Genomic DNA, 19,727 nt, shown 5'->3' with positions numbered 1-19,727 from the left:
GTGTGCTTTTCGAACAGTTTTGTATTACAGTAGTCAATATCAGCATACTAGTTTAGATGTCATCTCTTTCGTTTCCTTAAGCTCATTATTTCAACATAGGAAAAAATAATTGCATGTCAGTGGTTAGTATCAGTAGTTTTACTTAAATTAAATCATGCATCATCAACCGGACTGATTTGAATTAATTAACCCGTTTGTGAGAGTTCTTAGAGTTGTATAATAGCCTATTCCCAGGACATTTGGGCCTCAGGATGTCTGATACAAGGGCCCAGGTCCATGCTAAGTTCCCTCACGTGTGGACTTGGGCCTAGGCCTGGACTGGCAGTTTGTTAGTAGAGCATGGGTATAATACTCCTTCGTTGGGCTCATCTCAGAGCCCAATGGGTGGCCTTGACATAGAATTACCATTTGACTTATTTCAGTTCAATAACAAACTTTAGGACTTTTCTTGTGCTGTTAGAGACGAATGAAAATATAGTTGCTTTAGGATTGCCCTTCAATGAATAAAAATTATACGAGCCTCGCCAAATTGCGGGTCTTCGATAATGGTTTATAAAAAAAACTTAGATTTCGGGATAGGCCGCTTAGCGAATTTCACGGCCCTCCCCAAAGGTAATAACGCGTTAGCCCCTTTAGGCGCGTATTTTAATAATATTACTTTCCTAAATTCGGGTGCACATTTATGTGAACCCAAATCCGAATCTCAACAAAGTCGAAATGTGTTAACAATCACGGGTGCACTGGTGCGACGTGGTCGAGATGCATTTTCACGACGTTGCAATTCTTATAAAAAATAAAAAAATAATAAAAGCGGTTTACTAATAAAGGCACATTAGTTTGGACATGTTTTGAAATCAGATAAAATCAAATACAACAGTTGAGCAACCGTGCTAGAACCACGGAACCCGGGAATGCCTAACACCTTCTCCCGGGTTAACAGAACTCCTTACTTGGATTTCTGATTCGCGGACTGTTAACAGAGTCATAATTTTCTCGGATCGGGATTCAACCGGTGACTTGGGACACCATTAATCTCCCAAGTGGCGACTCTGAATGTTAATAATAAATCCCGTTCCGACTGTCCTTTGATTGGAAAAATTCCTTTACACCCTTGCGGGTGTAGTAAAAAGGAGGTGTGACAACTGTCACTGACACTAAGATCGAAGCAGTGAAGGCGCTGGAAACGACGCATTGCATTGGGAAGATGAGTAATGATGACACGCGTGGTCATGACCTTTGAGCCGACCTATGTTAGCCACGCCAACTACGACCTTTGAGCCGACCCGTCATCAATGCGACCTCGACCAATTCAGCTCATTTCCCGTGGCGGAACATTTTGTGATTAGATACAGATAAAATTCGCTCATCAAGGACTCACAAGAGGACGACCTCAATAAGCGGAGGGACTAACTGTATGGCTAAAAATTATGTCTAGTTTAGCAAATGCAGACGGAAAAGCTGAGGCCGAGGTCCAAACCGAGCGCGGTCCAGTGGCGAGGAGTCTCTCAAAGGGAGAGGCCAGTGTCGAGGTCGAGCAGAGGGTAAACGGCTACAACTGTTAGAATGTTCCTAGGATTATGAATAAGAATATTCTACTGAATATTCCCCCATATTGTACTTTTTTAGGGTTTTCTAGGGATATCCCTTATAAATAGGAAGAGAGAGAGAAAACAGAAGGGGGACCGGAACTTTTGTGAAAGAACATCTTGTAAAGAGTTGACTATTAGGAATATACAAAAAGCTGGTTTTGTCTCTCTTGTTTGGTTCGATCACATAATATTCCTCCTTAGCTCACAAGACCCAAGAACACATAGTCCACTTCATTTGTCTGCTGTCACACGTTGTAGTCAGAAGAAGGAATCATCCATCTCATCCAACATTTGGGTGACAAATTCCTTCTTATTACATTTAATGCTATTTATCACATTTATTGTATTTTTTTGTCCTCATATTAATCACTAGTCATTGAGCATAACTCAGCATTTGTTAACTTGGACGCAGACCCATGCCGTCTAAGTTGATTAATTTTGGATCTAGAATTTATTACTTTTAACTTGGATTCACCCCAAATCTATTTTTTAAATTGGTTTAACTAAAAGCGTTTAAAACTTTCTGGTCAAACAATGACCTGGCCAGGATACCATGAGCAAATGAACCAGCACCGAGATCCAAAACAAGAGACAAAAGAAGTATGATAAAAAAGGCCAAATACATATACAACCCATTCAACTTGGCACCATTTTTTATTTTGGCACTGTATCTCAACCTCGTTCCATTTTGGCCCTCCAACTCTATTTTATATGTTCCATTTTGGCTCTTCAACTCTATTTTTTATGTTTCACTTTAAGACAAAAGTTGAAACCAGTGCAAAAAATATAGCGCGTGTGTATACACAAATCTGAGGTGTAATAAATATTCAATTAAATGTTGCCACCTGGTTTTTTCATCCATGTCAACGGGTCAATACTAAAATACCTGAACCCGACCGTATTTGGGTAAAATTAAGTCTTTACACAAAAAAATGACAACACTGAAAATGAAATCCGCAATGGCTCACTTACTTTGTCAAATTTACACCCATAAAAGTGACAACCTGGATTTCTTGGTGTCCATGATACTTTCAGTTCAACTTGAAATCCACAAGAACAAATATTCATTCCATTATGAAAAAATAATTTTTTTTGAGACATGGATTCACTTCAAACTTCAAGCTTAGATGAAATAAACCCACAAAAAAATCAGAATAAATAAACGAACAATAATATTGCAAAAGTTTGAAATTTTCTGGATGGCCAGGTATGAAACCGGCAAATGAAAGCTTTGGAACTTTGAGAAGGAAGATGGGGCAACAGTGTATGAAAAAATACGGTCAGGTTCGGGTATTTTAGTATTAACCTATTTGATATGGATGAAAAAACCAAGTGGCAACATTTAATTGGATATTTATTACACCTTAGATTTGTGTGCGCTATATTTTTTGCACTGGTTTCAGCTTTTGTGTTAAAGTGGAACATAAAAAATAGAGTTGGAGGGCCAAAATAGAACAAGGTTGAGATAGAGCGCCAAAATGAAAAATGGGGCTAAGTTGAATGGGTTGTATATGTATTTGGCCGATAAAATACTAGTAATAATCAATAATGGACTTCGTGATGATTGAAAGGTGAAGTTTCATCTAGGGCTGTGCATAATTTTGTAAATACCGAATTACCGTACCGAAACCGAAAATTTTGGTATTCGGTATGGTATTTGGTTTAAGTTTTAAAAAATATTGGTATTAGGTATGGTATTTGGTATTTTAATATGAAATACCGAAATACTGATACCATACCGAAATATATATTATAATACACAATACACATATTATTAATTATAACATAAATATAAAAATCTTAAATTTTACTTTCCTTTATTCTCTAAGTTCATCAATTAACTCTAAGTAAATAATAAGACATTTCTAATGATCAAAGTTATTCTTTTATGTATAGTTTTCTCTCTCTGATTGATATTTGCTAGTACAAACGTTTTTAATTTTGTACTTTTGAGTACTTTAATTAAGAATATTAGTCTATGATTCTAAGAACCTAACAGAACTTTTAAAAATGTGGGTTAAAAAACCACTTGTGTATGCACTAGTTAGTATTCATATCGAATAAACCGAAGTTACCGAACTGAATAAACCAAAACCGAAAGGTGAAAAACTGAACCATACCGAATTTGATTAGGTACGGTATTTGTATAGCATTTTAAGAAACCGAATACCGAAAATACCAAACCGAAATGTCTAAATACCGTACCGTACCGACCGACAATCACCCTTAGCTTCATCTATGATTAGTGATGTGTGGACCACTTAACTGGTTGGTAACCAGTATGTCAGTTTCCAGTCATTGCAGAATACAGTTCCTCATTCACAATTCATTGTCAACACAGAAAATAAGATGTGTGCAAAAATAAGCTAACGCCCGAGCCTATAAGATACTAGAATAAATCTAAAATTCTCCTGGTCCACTGTACAATTATATGGGTCGTCATGTGGTGCAAAATTTCAACATATAGTCTTTGATAAGGACTTTTGTCGTACTATAATCTACACTCGTGATTCCATCTTTTGAGTGAAGATGCGAGTTACCCCTTGCTCTAGGATGTGTAAAACCTGTGCCTACAATCATTTGTTAGACTTTGGTAGGACCAGGAAATTTTATGGGCCATAGGGTTTTGGTTCAGGTTCAGTGGTTGCAGTGATATGAATGAAGATTAGACGCACGTCACGAGTTGAAACACTACAAAGAATTAAGCCATGACACTAGAGGTAATCCGGAGTCTTGAACATGTGCGCCAACTCTCCCATATTAGAAGAAACAAAGGCAACTTTGTACGACAATCTAACTCATTTGACTTTTAGTAGCCTAATCCTTGAAAATAGAAAGAAAGCTCCCATCATAGAGCTTCTTGCCGCTGTCTAAGTTTAGCGGACTCTTCGTTTTTCGACGCGGGATGGCTGAGGGTGCCGGATACGTCCGAGATTCGGTTAGCTAACTTCGGATACTTTATCGACAGATTTGAGATTTTGATTTCTCACATTTAAAAAATATATATATTTAAGACATAGAAAATGGCATACCTTCAATATTGTAGTCCCATATTTGCTGTTGTGTGTTTAAAAAAACAAGAATTCAAGGGATTGTGTTTTGAGTTCGGACTTTGGTTGATAGTAGCAACGATATAGATGAAGGTTTTTCACAGAATAGCTCCCAAAATTTATAACATCTTTATAGCTCTATTTTTTATAATTTGGAATTTTATTAGCCAAATCCCCGCACCCTGTATCCATACGTGCATCCGCACCCCCAAATGTTAAAATTAGGATTTTGCCGAATCTAATACTCGGATCCGTGCCCGTATCGGATACCCGCACCCGAATCCGAGTAACTTAGGCCGCTGTAGTGTGGTTGCTAAAAAATCTGTGCCAACGTTTACCCTACATTTAGGGAAGGAAAGAGGAGAAGGAAAGGTACAAAGAAAAAGAAAATTAATGCAGTCTATTCAAGAACAGAACTGTATTGAAGCTGTTGATCAAGTTCCTTATGATATGAGAGTGGAGCAAATTATGCAAAATTGTTAGAAATAGGGAAGTATAAAATGTGTTAACGTCGACTGGCAAAAGAAGTCATACTTAAAAAACTAAGTAAATTTTGGATTGTTCCTCCATTAAAAGAAAAGTACATTCTCAGCTAATCAGTGCAACACATGAGGCTACAGTAGTATTGACAATTCACTAATAATTAGAAAGGGTTAAGATATCTAATCTCTACTTGTAACTTAATCATATCACTAACACACGAATCAGCAAGACTTTAATTTCAAGAGGGTCATATATGTTGGAGACAAATGACCCCATAACTGATGCCACTTAATTTGGTCTCCAACAAAGCAATGCTTCCATGGATCCCACCACTAAAACAAAAAGATTGTGTTCAAACAACCCAAAAGAAAAAGATAAAGAGAAGAAAAGAAGGGTGGAGTATGCTGAAGTGAGGGGTGTAAAGTAAAAGATAGGTCAATAAGACCATAATATATAGGCCATGGAAGCCAAATTTTAAGGATGCTTCGCGAACATAAGGGAATCCAAACCTTCATTTTCTATGAATAAAGATGACCGTGGCCTTAGGGCTTTGGTTTAGTTCAGTGGTAAGAGCACAACCTGTGATGTATGGGTTAGGTAGATGTGCGCGCCGAGTTTCAACAGTGCGCCAACTAGCACTTGTACATTCCTCGGTTACCAAAAAAAATGAACCAAGGTAACTGTATACTCTCAACTTGAACTATGAGGAAAGTAAGACACCCAACTTTCTCAAGAAACAAAGGAAGCTTCTGGTCTTTGTGCTTGGCAAGTAACATTTTTTAACCTAGCAGCTTTCTTTTCTATTCTATCTTTAACATTTTTTTGTTCTTTTGGAACATAGCATTATGAGCTTTACGCTTGAGGAAAGGGACTAAGTTACAAATTGTTAGGCATGTTACAGATGGTTTCTAACACAGCTTGTGACAAATGAAACAAGTGCTATCCCTTAACTCTGATCATTGAGCTTCATGGTTAATATGTTAATGATGAATGCTTATGGACCATATTGCGTTTAAGCTAAACTGTGGCAGCTGAAAGTATTAGGATGCAACAAAAAACTCATGTTGTCATGTCGAGTAGGATTCAAGAACCAATAGAATGAAGAGATGACCTATAAATTTACAGGACTTAAAGAAACAAATGAATAATAGTAAAGAACAGCTGTGGAACACACTTTCGGATCAAGACTGAAATCAAGCTGATTATCAAGTATGGCATGCTTTGTTGAATTTGCTTCTAAAAGAATACTACACAAAAGGCAAACTCACCTCTAAGTTATCATTTAACAAAAAAGATCAAACAAAAGAGATGAAGAGATCAGAATTCACTACATGCCTTCTGTTCTTCTAAGCCATGGCAAGTCCATACCAGAAGGAGGTCGATCATCCATTTGACAGTCTGAAGAACTCGCGAATTTGCCTCTTTTCGACCAAAGCCAAATCTTGGAAACAGAATAGCTATCTGTTTTTGTCCCAATACCTATCTTTTTCCCCTCATTATCCTCATCAATTGATGGATTAGGATTCTTCTCTAACAAATTGGCTCGATTCATATTGTTTGCCTTCCGTTCACTGCTCAAGGCTACTTTAAGATTAACATCACCGACCACATACTGATATGAACCCATTGAAAAGCACCTTCTAGCATCCAAATTACTACTACTGCTTTCTCCTACACCTTCTCCTTCCCCTGCTCCATTATCCAATTTTCGAAACTTACCAAGTCGAACAGGAAAGGTCGCTTTAGCACCTGCAACTTCTTCTATTTCAATTGTTTTATGAGAAGTGGAGAACTCATGATCCGCATTACCACGAAATCCATCATCTTCTCTTGGCTCATCGAAATCAAACATTGGATTTTCTATTGGAAACCCGGGATTGTAAAGGGCTCCTCGACAAAGCGGGCATGTTGAGTTTGAGAGGAGCCAAGTATCAATGCAGTTAATATGAAAAGCATGGCTGCAAGTAGGGAGCAATCTCAATTTATCCTTGTCAGAGAATTCACACAAACAAACAGCACAATCAAACGGCTCTTTAGGACCAACAACTTCTTTGTACATAAAGACAGGTAATGCATCAATAAATGCTTGATCCAAACCAGAATCATGTAAATGGAATAGCTGCTGTAACTGTCTTTGTAAAGCATCTGAAGTTGAAACTTCAGGATATCCATTAGACTGAGATGATGCTGAAGAAGAAGGGTGTTTGATAAGGAATCTAACTAGCAAATGGAGTAAACCAGATATGAAAAATAGGACAGCTAATATTACTATAATAAAAAGAACAGCTGGACTAATTTTGTTGGAAGAACTAGATGTGTTTGGTTCATTGTGAAAATTAGAATTTTCACCAAATGAAGGAGCAGATGGGGGAAACAAAGGTGGGGGATATGTAAAGACACCATCTTTTTGATGTTGAATCCAAGAATTTTTCAAATGGGTATGACCAGAAACCCATCTTTGTGACCTAACTTCAGCAAATGAACAAATCATCTTTAACAACAAAAAAACCAAATACCAACAACTTTTCAACTTCTTTTCACCATCTCTGAACCAAAAATCCAACACCCAAAATCACAATTTTTATCCTCAGATTCAAGAAAATGGTGGGTGCATCAGAAAGTTGCAATCTTGCAGCAAGTTGGGGCGGTGGTTAAGGCAGCAATATTTTAATCGCTTTATTTCACTGACAGTGCAAATAACAGTAGATAGTGATGAAACCAAGCAGAAAATGCTAAAGGCAGAATCTTTACCTGTCTTGATTCCCACTTAATAGGCACCATTATTCAGGACATAATAATACTTATAACAACCCCTTTATACTAAAAATCACTTCTTGTAGCAGAAAAACCCTAAAGATTTAAAACCTAATGAGGATCTTGAAATACTTTATACAGCAGAAATAAGGAAAAAGTTTGAATATTTGAGCCTACACCTTTTCTCTTACTCTCTCTCTCTCTCTATATATGTTTAACAATTTCTAGCAAACTACAGAACGGAGAGAGTGTGTGTGTGTGAGAGAAAATATAAATAAATAAACAAGGGAAAAATGAGAAATTGGGGTTGTGTTTTTGAACTGGAAAAGGACATTGACTTATTTAGAAGCCAAAGGCTGGCACTGACAATCGTCACTATTCTCCAAAATAAACAGTAAAAAATGCCATGAAATAAAAAAAGAAACAGTAAAGAATGCCAAAAAGAAATATTCAGTACTGTCGCACTTTTTAATTCCTTATATAAAAGACTAAAGGTGAAGGGGAAAAAAGTAAAGGAGAAAAAAAAGGGGGAAAAGAAAAAGGAAAAAAAAAAGTTTCAAATCATGCACTTGCCAAAAAAACTCAGAAATTTAATAGGAAATAAATAAGATTTAATTGGGAAACATTAATGATGAAATAAATGAAATGGAATATTTTTATTATGATTCGAATAGCAATTTACTGGATTGTACTTATACAAGTTTCAAATCTCTGCACTCGCGCCTGGTGATTTTATTCACACATTTAATAGGAAATAAATAAGATTTAATTGGAAAGTATTAATGATGAAACATTAAAATGAAAATATTTCATTATGATACGAATAGAAATATCTTAACTACTAGAATTAGCCTTTAATTACTAATATTTCCTTTAGAGCCTGTTTGGAAAGCCACATTGGAAATGGATTTGGGTGTAATTGTGTGTAATTACACAGTTTGGCATGTTTGTTTGGCCAAGTAATTACTTGGTCAGCATGGAATTGGGTGTAATTGGAGGGGTGTAATTACACTCTCCAATTCTCAAGGGAGAGGTAAGAATTGGTGGTAATTACACGTTGTAATTACACGTTGTAATTACAAGATTGCCTTTTAGTTTCTTTCTTTTTTGTTTTTATTTTAAGTTATTTTCTTTATAACTTTTTATTTCTATTATTTTAGTTTTTTAATTTTATTTTTACTCTTTAATTTCTTTTAAAATTTTAAATATATTTTTCTTTGTACATTATTTATCTTTTATTTCTCTATCTTTACTTCTTGTGATTCCGTGTAATTATTCATATTTTATTTATTATTTATTCTATTATTCTATATTTTGAAACTACACCTCCTAATATTAGAAATAATGAGGCATTAATAACTTGGCATATAATGAATGATGCAATTAAAGTGGAATTCCGTTGTTGAATTTTGTTATAAACTTATCATGTTTCCTAATCTTAAGTTGCAGTGTGACTTACTATTATTATGTTGGAATTTGACATATATTAAACTATTTTATTTTTTTGATTTTTGAAATTGTGTTATATTCATGGTTCCAATTTACTTGTTTTAGTAGTATTGGTTCACATTGTATGTTGTTCATCTTTTAGTTAGAATTGATAGATTAGTTTTGTCAAACATTTGAATAATGTTATTACACTATATTTATAAATATTAATTTATTTTATCAATCATGAATTCCATGATGTTCTTACAAAACGTATATTTAATTTTTTTAAGTATCTAAACTAAATATTATTAATTTAAAAAATATATATATATATTATTTTTACAATATTAGTTATAATTATACGATTACTAATTAATGTATATTCACGAAAAATTATACATCTTAAATATCAAATATAATATCATTTATACTTGTAAAAATTTATAGGCTTTATTATATTAATTTGTAAGTTTTGATATTTACTTAATTTAAATTTTAATCGAACTGTGTAATTACACTTGTGCAACCAAACAGTAAACTTGTAATTACACTATGACGAACAAACATGTCATCGTAATTACACAACTTTGTAATTACTAGGCTGTGTAATTACTACCCTAGTAATTACACCAATTCCAATTACAGGGTGACTTTCCAAACAGACTCTTAATAGGTATGTTGACGATAGTCTTACACAATTGCCAACTGGCCTACTTCTTAATTTTGAGCTCAAAATCCTTTATTAATAACCCGAGGTGCACATAATTTTTGAATTAAACGTCTCCCTTTCAAAAAAAAAAATTTTTTTTTTGGTTTAACTTTCTTGAAGTTTAAGCAAATGTAACGTACTTTTGCAAGTTTAAGAAGATTAGATTCCTTTCATGCTGCATTGGATCTGAGAAAAATTTAAAAGGATTTAAATGCATAAATAATCGTTTGATATAAAATCTCCCAACTTGGAAGAATTTAAAATTTATATTTGTTTAACGGCTGCTTTAAAAGTATTAAGCATTATAATTAGCATATCGTGACAAATCAAGCCAAGCTGGAAAAATAAAATATATCTACATATATAACATGAATGCTAAATCAGTACTTTTGCAAAGGAAATGGTTTAAGCGAAGCCTCTTAATTCCCTTTTGTAGAAAATTACGTGTAAATGATGATGCTGGTTTATTTAGCTGTCACTTGTTGAGGGATAATAAGAATATATATGAAAGCAGGCTGGTTTGTCTTTATTAAGAAGGCAATTAATTAGGTGAAGAATATATGAAAAAAAGCGTTTAGTTGTTGATAAAGGGATAAGCACATTATAAAATCCCCACATTGCACCACATGATGCGCTTATCTTCTTCTTGAATCATCAATTATTCAAATTGTTATTTCATGATTATGACTTCACATAATAAGGTGCTAATACAGACATTAGGGTTCCTAAAGTCAAGCTCATAATTACCTTCTTCCACATTATATAAGAATTTTTACCTTCCTATACAACATATGAAACTTTATTACCCTCCCTAATCAAGTTTTAACTTAATTACATGGCCATATATAATTTACCAATTATATACAAATTAATTTTAAATAAGTATCCCTTTATATTAGGAAATGAATAAGGAATAAGTTATTTCCCATCCTTTTTCTCTCTCTCCATCTCTCTCTCGTGGGCTCTCTCTCTATCTTTCGTTCTCTATTCTTTCCCCATTTTTTCTTCCTTTGATGTCGCTACTTTTTATCCATTCATGTTGTATACTTTTAGTGGAATTCATCAATGGATTTCAATCGTTTTACTATAGAGTTTTAACTTAGCAATTTCCTTTCATATTGCACAATTGGCGTTCAAATTGAAATTGACAATCAATAAATTTTGAAGGTGTTTGACTCTCCACCATACAGTCATTAAAAAGCTTTGAATTTGAATTTAGGTTTTCAAAAACCATTATTTGTTTTGGATTGGATGTCGTTGCAAATAACTGAGAACATTGTTTGGAGTTTATATCTCAATTTGGAGAGTTTTTGGTGAGATTAGACTTGATTTTGGCTGAATTTTAAATTAAAACTATGACATACAATATACCATACAATATACTTATGACATACAATATACTTATGAAATTGTATTAAAGTTGTATTATAATTGTATGTAAATTGTATTTAAGTTGTATTTTATTGTAGTTATATATTTTTTTATTTGAGTGTTATATGAAAGTTGAAAAATAGTTGTACAATGTATGAATCGTTGTATGAAATTTGTATTTAAGTTGTAAATACTATCTTTTTACATAAAGTTATTGATATGTATCAAAATTCTACTAAAAGAGGAAATTTTGATTGAAATTTCAGAGATGAAGAAGAATACACTACATACAAAATATATACAAATTTTTTACAAGATACATGCAGAAGACATATTGTATAAAATTTGTATGAAAATTATATTTAAATTGTATGATGTTGTATTTATATTTAACTGGGTAAAAATGATGAATGAAAGTTGTAGATAAGTTATAAATAAGTTTTGTATTATATAATTAGGTGTATAAAATTTATTTTTAGTTTATATGTTATTGTAGATGTATCAAATTTGTATGAAATTTATTTTTAATTTGTATGTTGATGTACCATCATCAAGTTTATGTTGTTGTTGTTGCTGGTGCTACAACGACAGAGAAGGAGGCGTTGAACATTTTACTTAAATTTCGAGTTTGTCTTTGACCAAAAATTTAAGTCATCCACCCCCCCCCCCCCCCCCCGCACAACGCCACATGGGTGAAATGTCACGACCCGGATTTCCACCCTCTGGAGTCGTGATGGCGCCTACCGATGAGAGCTAGGCAAGCCAACCCTTAACTACTTTTAGCATTAACCATTTTACTTCTTTTAACAATTATCAGTAATATCATGATAACAACGGAATAAAGTAAACAAGCGGAAGTCTTAAATTAAGGAATCTGAACAACAATGCGGAAAAATCAACATAAACCTCTACCCAAGAACTGGTGTCACATAATCACGAACTACTAAGAGTGCTAAATACAACCGTTTGAAAGAAAATATAACTGTTTATCTCGGAATACATGAGATAACAGACTAAAATAAAAGATAGAAGAGACGCCGGGCCTGCGGACGCCTGCAAGGCTACCTCGGTGTCTCGCTGGACTGTAGGCTAACTCCCGTGCTACTGCAGCAAGGCTACCTCGGTGTCTCGCTGGACTGTAGGCTAACTCCCGTGCTACTGCAGCTGCTGTCCAACACCTGGATTTGTGCAAAAGAGCACAGAGTGCAGCATCAGCACAACCGACCCCATGTGCTGGTAAGTGCCTGGCCTAACCCCGGCGAGGTAGTGACGAGGCTAGGACCAGACTCTAGATAAACCTGTGCAGATATATATACAATACAACGAAGAGGCAACAGAAATAAACAATTAAAACTGGGGGAGGGCACATGCTTCAAGGGTAAAGATATAAATAGAATATCAGAAATAATAGAAGAGAAATCTACGGTCTAGCTTCTAACACGAAAGCTAAAAAAATAAAGACAATTTTCAAGTTCAGCTCATCTTGTTGCTGTTGATACCCAATTTTTTCCTATGTATTTTTATATATACTCAAAATATTCTCAAAATAGTATGTACATGCATATATAGGCATTCCCAAGAGTTTTGGTATTTTTCCTTATTTTTAAAGATTTTAAAATCGATTTGTTGTCTATTTTAATAGTACAAAATTCAATAATTATTTTCAGACTATCATTTTTGGTGAATAATTTATTTTTATTCTCATATTTACACCCAGATAATTAAGTTGATTTTTTGCATATTTTTACAAATTTATTTGGTATTTAAAAGCTAAATTGCATGTAATTGCAATTATAGCCTATTTTACAATTAACAACATTTCATAATTATCAAATTATTTCCAGTATTTTTAAATTAATACTTATACATTATTAATTAGTTCAGTGCTTTTAATTTGTTTTAAAAATCATTTTTAACTATTTTATACAAAATAAAAGAGGAAAACTGGCTATTTAACATTTAGCCTCATTTCATTGCAATTATAGCCCATTCGGATTTCAATTTTAGCCCTCAATTTACCCAGTCCTAACCCCAATTGGACCGACCCATATTTCAATTAATCGACCCGGTCCAGCCTTGATTTAATCTGAGCCGTTGATCAAGTGAGATCAACGGCCCAGGTTCTATTTCCAAAATTAAATCAACAAACCCCCCCAAACCCCTCATTTCAGAGACGGTCTCTCTCTCTCTCTCTCTACACTTACTCTTGCTCTCCCTTCTCTCTAGAACCTTCTGGTTCTCTCCTTCGTCTCCGATGAATCGACCACCTCTCCGGCCACCTCCTGCCTCACTTCTCTTGACCACCAGCCACCGTGAAACCTTGTCTTGTTGATTCCCTCTATCTTCGAGACTCCAGAAGCCTCCACCATGCAAGATGGTCATCGAAAGCTCTACCTGGTTTGTCTCCGACCTTTCTCCGATGGTCTATGGTTCGATGGTGCTGCGAGCATCATTATTAACGAGTTTCACAGCCAGGTTCCTTACCTCTCACTGGTTTATTACGAAACCCTAATTTTCTTAAAAACCTTGTCTTTTTAAACGATTTTTAACTTATTCTTTTGTGTTTTACACTACTCTCTACTAGATCTTTTCGATTGTTCAAGTTTTCAACGTTTTGTTCTTCTTTTAAAACTAGGGTTTCCTGAACCCTTTGGAAATCACTATATCTTCTGATTTTTTGAGTATTATGTGTTTATGTTTGTGTTATGTGCTTGTTGGTGTGATCTTCTGGTTACCCTCCGAGTTCCATGCTTTAATTTTGCTGTTAGGGTTCCAGCCTTCTATTGATTCTGTGATTTCTTGCTTAGGGTTCTCTGATTTTCATGCCTATTGTGTTTTATAGGTCTAATTGTGCATCGTTTACCAAATATTCTGCTGATTTTTTGTATCTCTTCGAATCCCTGAATTTGTATATGTTTTCCTTAGAAGTTTTACACTGATTTTTGAATCACTTCCTTATTTGTGAAATGCTCTCCTTACTTAGTACTGATTCCCTGTGATTTTCAATTTCATCCGTGATTCTTTGAACTAATTTGTGTGCACAATATGCTATCCTTATACTTTCCTTACTTGAAATATTCTGTATACTTTTACTACTCCTATTATGGAAATACCAGTCTTGCAATAATAATTTTCCTTATTTGATACAATTTGTACCCGTTTGAACTAGGACTCCTTAATTGAAGGGAGTCCGAGGATTTAATTGATTCTAATTGGTATTATTTTCATAACTATGATCAGTCTATATGTGTTACCTTATTTTCCACTTGTTTTCAAAACTATAAGTAGTCTACCCTCTCTTTGAAAAAAAAAACAAAAGAAAAAAAAAGACAAGAACAAAAAAAGTTGATTGCTCTGAACTCTCTCTTACACACATAAGCATACTCAGTGTTCTCTCTTGTTTTCTACACATCCTCTCCCACTTTCCTGTTGATTACTGATTACTCAGTCGGCTGAAAGCCAAGACTGATTGATCTTTGGGGGCTGCTCCATTATTCTACTGCTCTATACATTGTTGATTGTTTGGTCTGCATACTACTGCTCAATTCCCTGCACACTACTGCTCTACACTATCTCATCCTTGACTGGTATGCCCTCTATTTGATTTGTAGCATACAAAACAATATGTTTTTATACATGCTGCACTTTATTTTGTTTCTTCTATGCTTCTACTTATGGTTCTGCTGTCCTTATTACAACTAGCATGCCCCTGTGTGATTATCCTTCTATTAATCCGGCATGCCTACTGGTTTGCTTAATTCATGTTCTCTCCTACTCCCTAGCCCCAGTACATTCTCAGCATGTGATCATGAGCCCTTTTGGTTGAAACCTGTTGACTGTCTAAGTTTTGAAATGCTTTCCTTTGGTATCTAGGTGCAACTGTGTTGTTACATGTGAACTATTTACCCCACTCCCCTTTTCCCTGTTTGTGTTTACTGCCCGGAACTATATGATGTATTTTGTTTCTGAGTTTGTCAAAACTGTCCCATTGTTTTTCTTTCAAAACTGTTTCTACATGGATCATTTTTTTAAAAAATTGTCTTTCAACTCAATTTCTTTAAAGAAAATTCTATCACACTCTCACTACTCCTAGAGTTTAGGTTCTACCCCCCTTCGTGTAAGCATTGCCTTGGGCACCTTTGAGTACCCATTGAACTTTGATGCACAAGGCTGGTAATTCCACACTGCACTTGTTCAATATTTTTGTAATGTTTGGGTGCTGGTATTGGCCAAGGACCCCCATTGGGCCCTTAGGGAGCTTTGCCGCACCCAAACCATGGTCAAGGCTGTGAAACTCGAAAGAAGTGAGGTTGGAAAATTGGGCCTGATTGAAGGCTCCCTATAGAGTAGCTTCTTATTTTTTTTATTATGTAATTCAGCTATCATGGTTTGTAATAACTTGTAAACAACTGCTTGGGGCTATAGTGAAATTGGGAGGGATTATGCATGCTTAGTTTAATTAATGGGTAGAGAACATGTCTATAGGGCTTTACTTACCAATTTGTGGAATAGAAGCCATGCGTAGGACATGCATCTTACACCTAGATATCCTGTTTTAGGCTCTTTACTTTCAGATTGTTATACGCACTTTGTAGTCAAATAGTAATTAACGAACAACTGTTATGAAACTACTATTGCATTTAGAGACCATGTTTTAGGAGCTTTATGTGCATTAGACATCATGTTATTTAGGGTTGTAATTGCTGAACGCCTCACTAGCTGTTTAATTTAACAACACAAGTTTGTTTGACTGCGTCTTCTCTTTAAAACTGGAATCAATATGCATGTTCACCACTTTTTTTAAAGACAAGAAGGCAATACATACATCGCCTAGGCAAGCTTTAGGCCCAATAATAATAAAGATGATTGATTTTGTCTTACTAGTTTCAAACTACTCAACCTTTTAACTTTCCCAACTCTTTTTATCAGGGGTACTTCCAGCAAGAAATATATCGAAGAGTCAGTGCTGTCTAGCAGAAAATCAAAGTTTATCAGAAGCCTGGTCTAAAATTCCTGAAAAATCCGTCTCTCCGAAAGTCCACTCTTATACTGAAAATCCCTTTATCTGGAAACTTGTTTCGTATTTATTGGCTCTCACTAATTTCCTGATTTGTGCTCTATTAAGCTTTTAAATTACCGGTACCTTTCCGCCCAGGATCACGTTATTTTGATATTTGTTTACTTAAACTATTGTATTTTCAAATCTCTACCTTTTTTTTCAAATGATGTTTTAACAGTTGCCTCACCTTTACTTACTCAACTGTTTTCTTAGTTGTGTTTCTGCATGTCAAACGCTCTTCGGATCACTCAGTTGTGATTAAACCTTCTGCTAAAACTGATCTTTAACTCGCGTTCTTTTAAGACCCTAAATGTGTTTGAGACGTGCTAATTACATGTTTACTTGTGAGGGATCCGTCAGCCTCTTATTTGCCTTTGTATGGTTCCTTTATGTGCAGTCCTACTTGTTATGTATGTTGCCTAGCATTTTGTCCTTTAAACCATAGGGTTCAGCCTAGTCCTCACCTTGTAGGAATAGTGGTCCTAAATACCCTCTAGGACTTATAGGATGGGACGGGTAATAGCACGCAATAAGCATTCGTGACCAATCCACACGTTTAAGTAACCTTTACGGGGTGGGAAGGGTAGAATATGGATATGATGACCGATGCGCTAATATCACGTGCGACCCCTCTTTGAGGAGTGATTGCTGGGTATTGCATTGAAGTGATCCATATTAATCATAAACCTAGGATCCCTTTTCCTTTGTTTGCTCTCTTTAGAATTGTTTAGACCTTTCAAATCTCTGCTCTCTTTCTACTTACTTTCACAAGTTTCAATTTAATTGCAAGTCCTTATTTAGCCTTGATTGATTATTTGTAAAGTCACAACATAGCATAGCCGGGAACCACACTAGTGGATCTTGAGGGGTGCCTAACACCTTCCCCTCGAGATAATTTCTAGCCCTTACCCGAACTCTGGTTTTCAAACTCAAAAACCCTTAGTGTCCTAATGCACTTAATCATTAGGTGGCGACTCTTCAAATCCAAAAACCCAATTCCCAAACGGGAATAGAGTTGTCTTCTCAAATGTCGTAAACCCGATTTCGCTTTAGAAAAAGGGGGCGTCGACAGCATGGCGACTCTGCTGGGGATTCTTTAGGCTTTTACCACTTCATGTTATATGTGACTTTATTGTTTTCTTTATTGCTTTGTTTAATACCTTTATTCGAAACTAACTTGTCTTTTTGTTTCTCTTTTTTTTTAACGATTTCATTTACTGCTTTCCTTCAATACCTTTGTAATTTCTGAGCAATTATTGTAATCATTATGAACGTGAAAATACGTGATAATTTGTTTCATTCTTGTAATTGCATCTTTAACATCATATTCCACTCGTGCCAAACAAATACCATAGCAACGCTTAATGAGTGGTTGCGCTCTTCCAATATTATTACCCCCTAAATTTGGCAAAGGCATATTTGCGGTAAAACCAGTCGATCAGCGGTGCAGTCGATGGTTCTGTGCCTTTCCCTCTTGAGTTGTCCGCTCAAGGGTACCGGTCTAGCACCCCATAGAAACCTTATTCTATTTAACTGTACATGCATCACTGTCAAACCTAGTCGAGTCAGTTATGTTGTCCACATAATGACTCTGTAAGATAGCCTTATCCAAAGTCCACTGGGTTTCCCTGGAACCCAAACGGACAACACCATATTCTGTGCATTTATTTGGAGAACTAAATGCCATTATGCTAATTATTGGTTTAAATAGTCGAGTCCGGCGGGGGTAAGGGTCTAACCCTTTTGTTTTACAGGAAATGGATGACAAAGTTCCCGACTTCGGTATGGTCAACATACCCTCACTCTTGCTGACCTGGTGGAGGAACCTCCCATCAAGTAACCAAATCAACGAATGGAAAGAGAGAGCCACCAGAGCTAGTGAGAAGCTGGAATATCTGGAATACAGTCTGCTAGAACTGGAAGGAAAAGTGAGGAAAAGAGTCACCGATTGCCAAAACGCTGAGGNATGTTTGGGTGCTGGTATTGGCCAAGGACCCCCATTGGGCCCTTAGGGAGCTTTGCCGCACCCAAACTATGGTCAAGGTTGTGAAACTCGAAAGAAGTGAGGTTGGAAGATCGGGCCTGATTGAAGGCTCCCTATAGAGTAGCCTCTTATTTTATCTTTCATTATGTAATTCAGCTATCATGGTTTGTAATAACTTGTAAAAAACTGCTTGGGGCTATAGTGAAATTGGGAGCGATTATGCATGCTTAGTCTAATTAATGGGTAGAGAACATGTCTATAGGGCTTTACTTACCAATTTGTGCAATAGAAGCCATGTGTAGGACATGCATCTTACACCTAGATATCCTGTTTTAGGCTCTTTACTTTCAGATTGTTATACTCACTTTGTAGTCAGATAGTAATTAACGAACAACTGTTATGAAACTACTACTGCATTTAGAGACCATGCTTTAGGAGCTTTATCGGCATTAGATATCATGTTATTTAGGGTTGCAATTGCTGAACGCCTCACCAGCTGTTTAACTTAATAACACAGTTTGTTTGACTGCGTCTTCTCTTTAAAACTGGGATCAATATGCATGTTCACCACTTTTTTTTAAGACAAGAAGGCAATACATACATCGCCTAGGCAAGCTTTAGGCCCAATAATAATAAAGATGATTGATTTTGTTTAACTAGTTTCAAACTACTCAACCTTTTAACTTTCCCAACTCCGTTTTTATCCGCCTCTCTGAAGTCCACTCTTTTACTGAAAATCTCTTTATCTGGAAACCTGTTTCGTATTTATATGCTCTCACTAATTTCCTGATTCTTGCTCCATTAAGTTTTCAAATTACTGGTTTAACTTTCTGCCCAGGATCACGTTATTTGATACTTGTCTAATTAAACTATTGTATTTTCAAATCGCTACTTTTTCCAAACGATGTTTTAACAGTTCCCTCACCTTTACTTACTCAACTGTTTTCTTAGTTGTATTTCTGCAAGTCAAACACTCTTTGGATCACTCAGTTGTGATTAAACCTTCTGCTGAAACTGATCTTTAAACTCGCGTTCTTTTAAGACCTTAAATGTGTTTGAGACGTGCTAATTACATGTTTACTTGTGAGGGATCTGTGAGCCTCTTATTTGCCTTTGTATGGTTCCTTTATGTGCAGTCCTACTTGTTATGTATGTCGCCTAGCATTTTGTCCTTTAAACCTAAGGGTTCAGCCTAGACCTTACCTTGTAGGAATAGTGGTCCTAAATACCCTCTAGGACTTATAGGACAGGACGGGTAATAGCATGCAATAAGCATTCGTGACCAATCTACACGTTT

General features: G+C 35.5%; 1 protein-coding gene across 1 annotated transcript; it reads right to left on the bottom strand.

The window, feature by feature from the left end:
* Positions 6,251-8,164, bottom strand: LOC109231968 (RING-H2 finger protein ATL46-like). The gene has a single exon (XM_019397580.1). The coding sequence runs from the start codon at positions 7,611-7,613 to the stop codon at positions 6,450-6,452; it is 1,164 nt and encodes a 387-aa protein (XP_019253125.1). The 5' UTR covers positions 7,614-8,164; the 3' UTR covers positions 6,251-6,449.

This window comes from Nicotiana attenuata, chromosome 9, assembly GCF_001879085.1.
Source record: "Nicotiana attenuata strain UT chromosome 9, NIATTr2, whole genome shotgun sequence".
NCBI classification, from domain to species: Eukaryota; Viridiplantae; Streptophyta; class Magnoliopsida; order Solanales; family Solanaceae; genus Nicotiana; species Nicotiana attenuata.
This window is presented reverse-complemented; position numbering and strand designations above follow the sequence as displayed.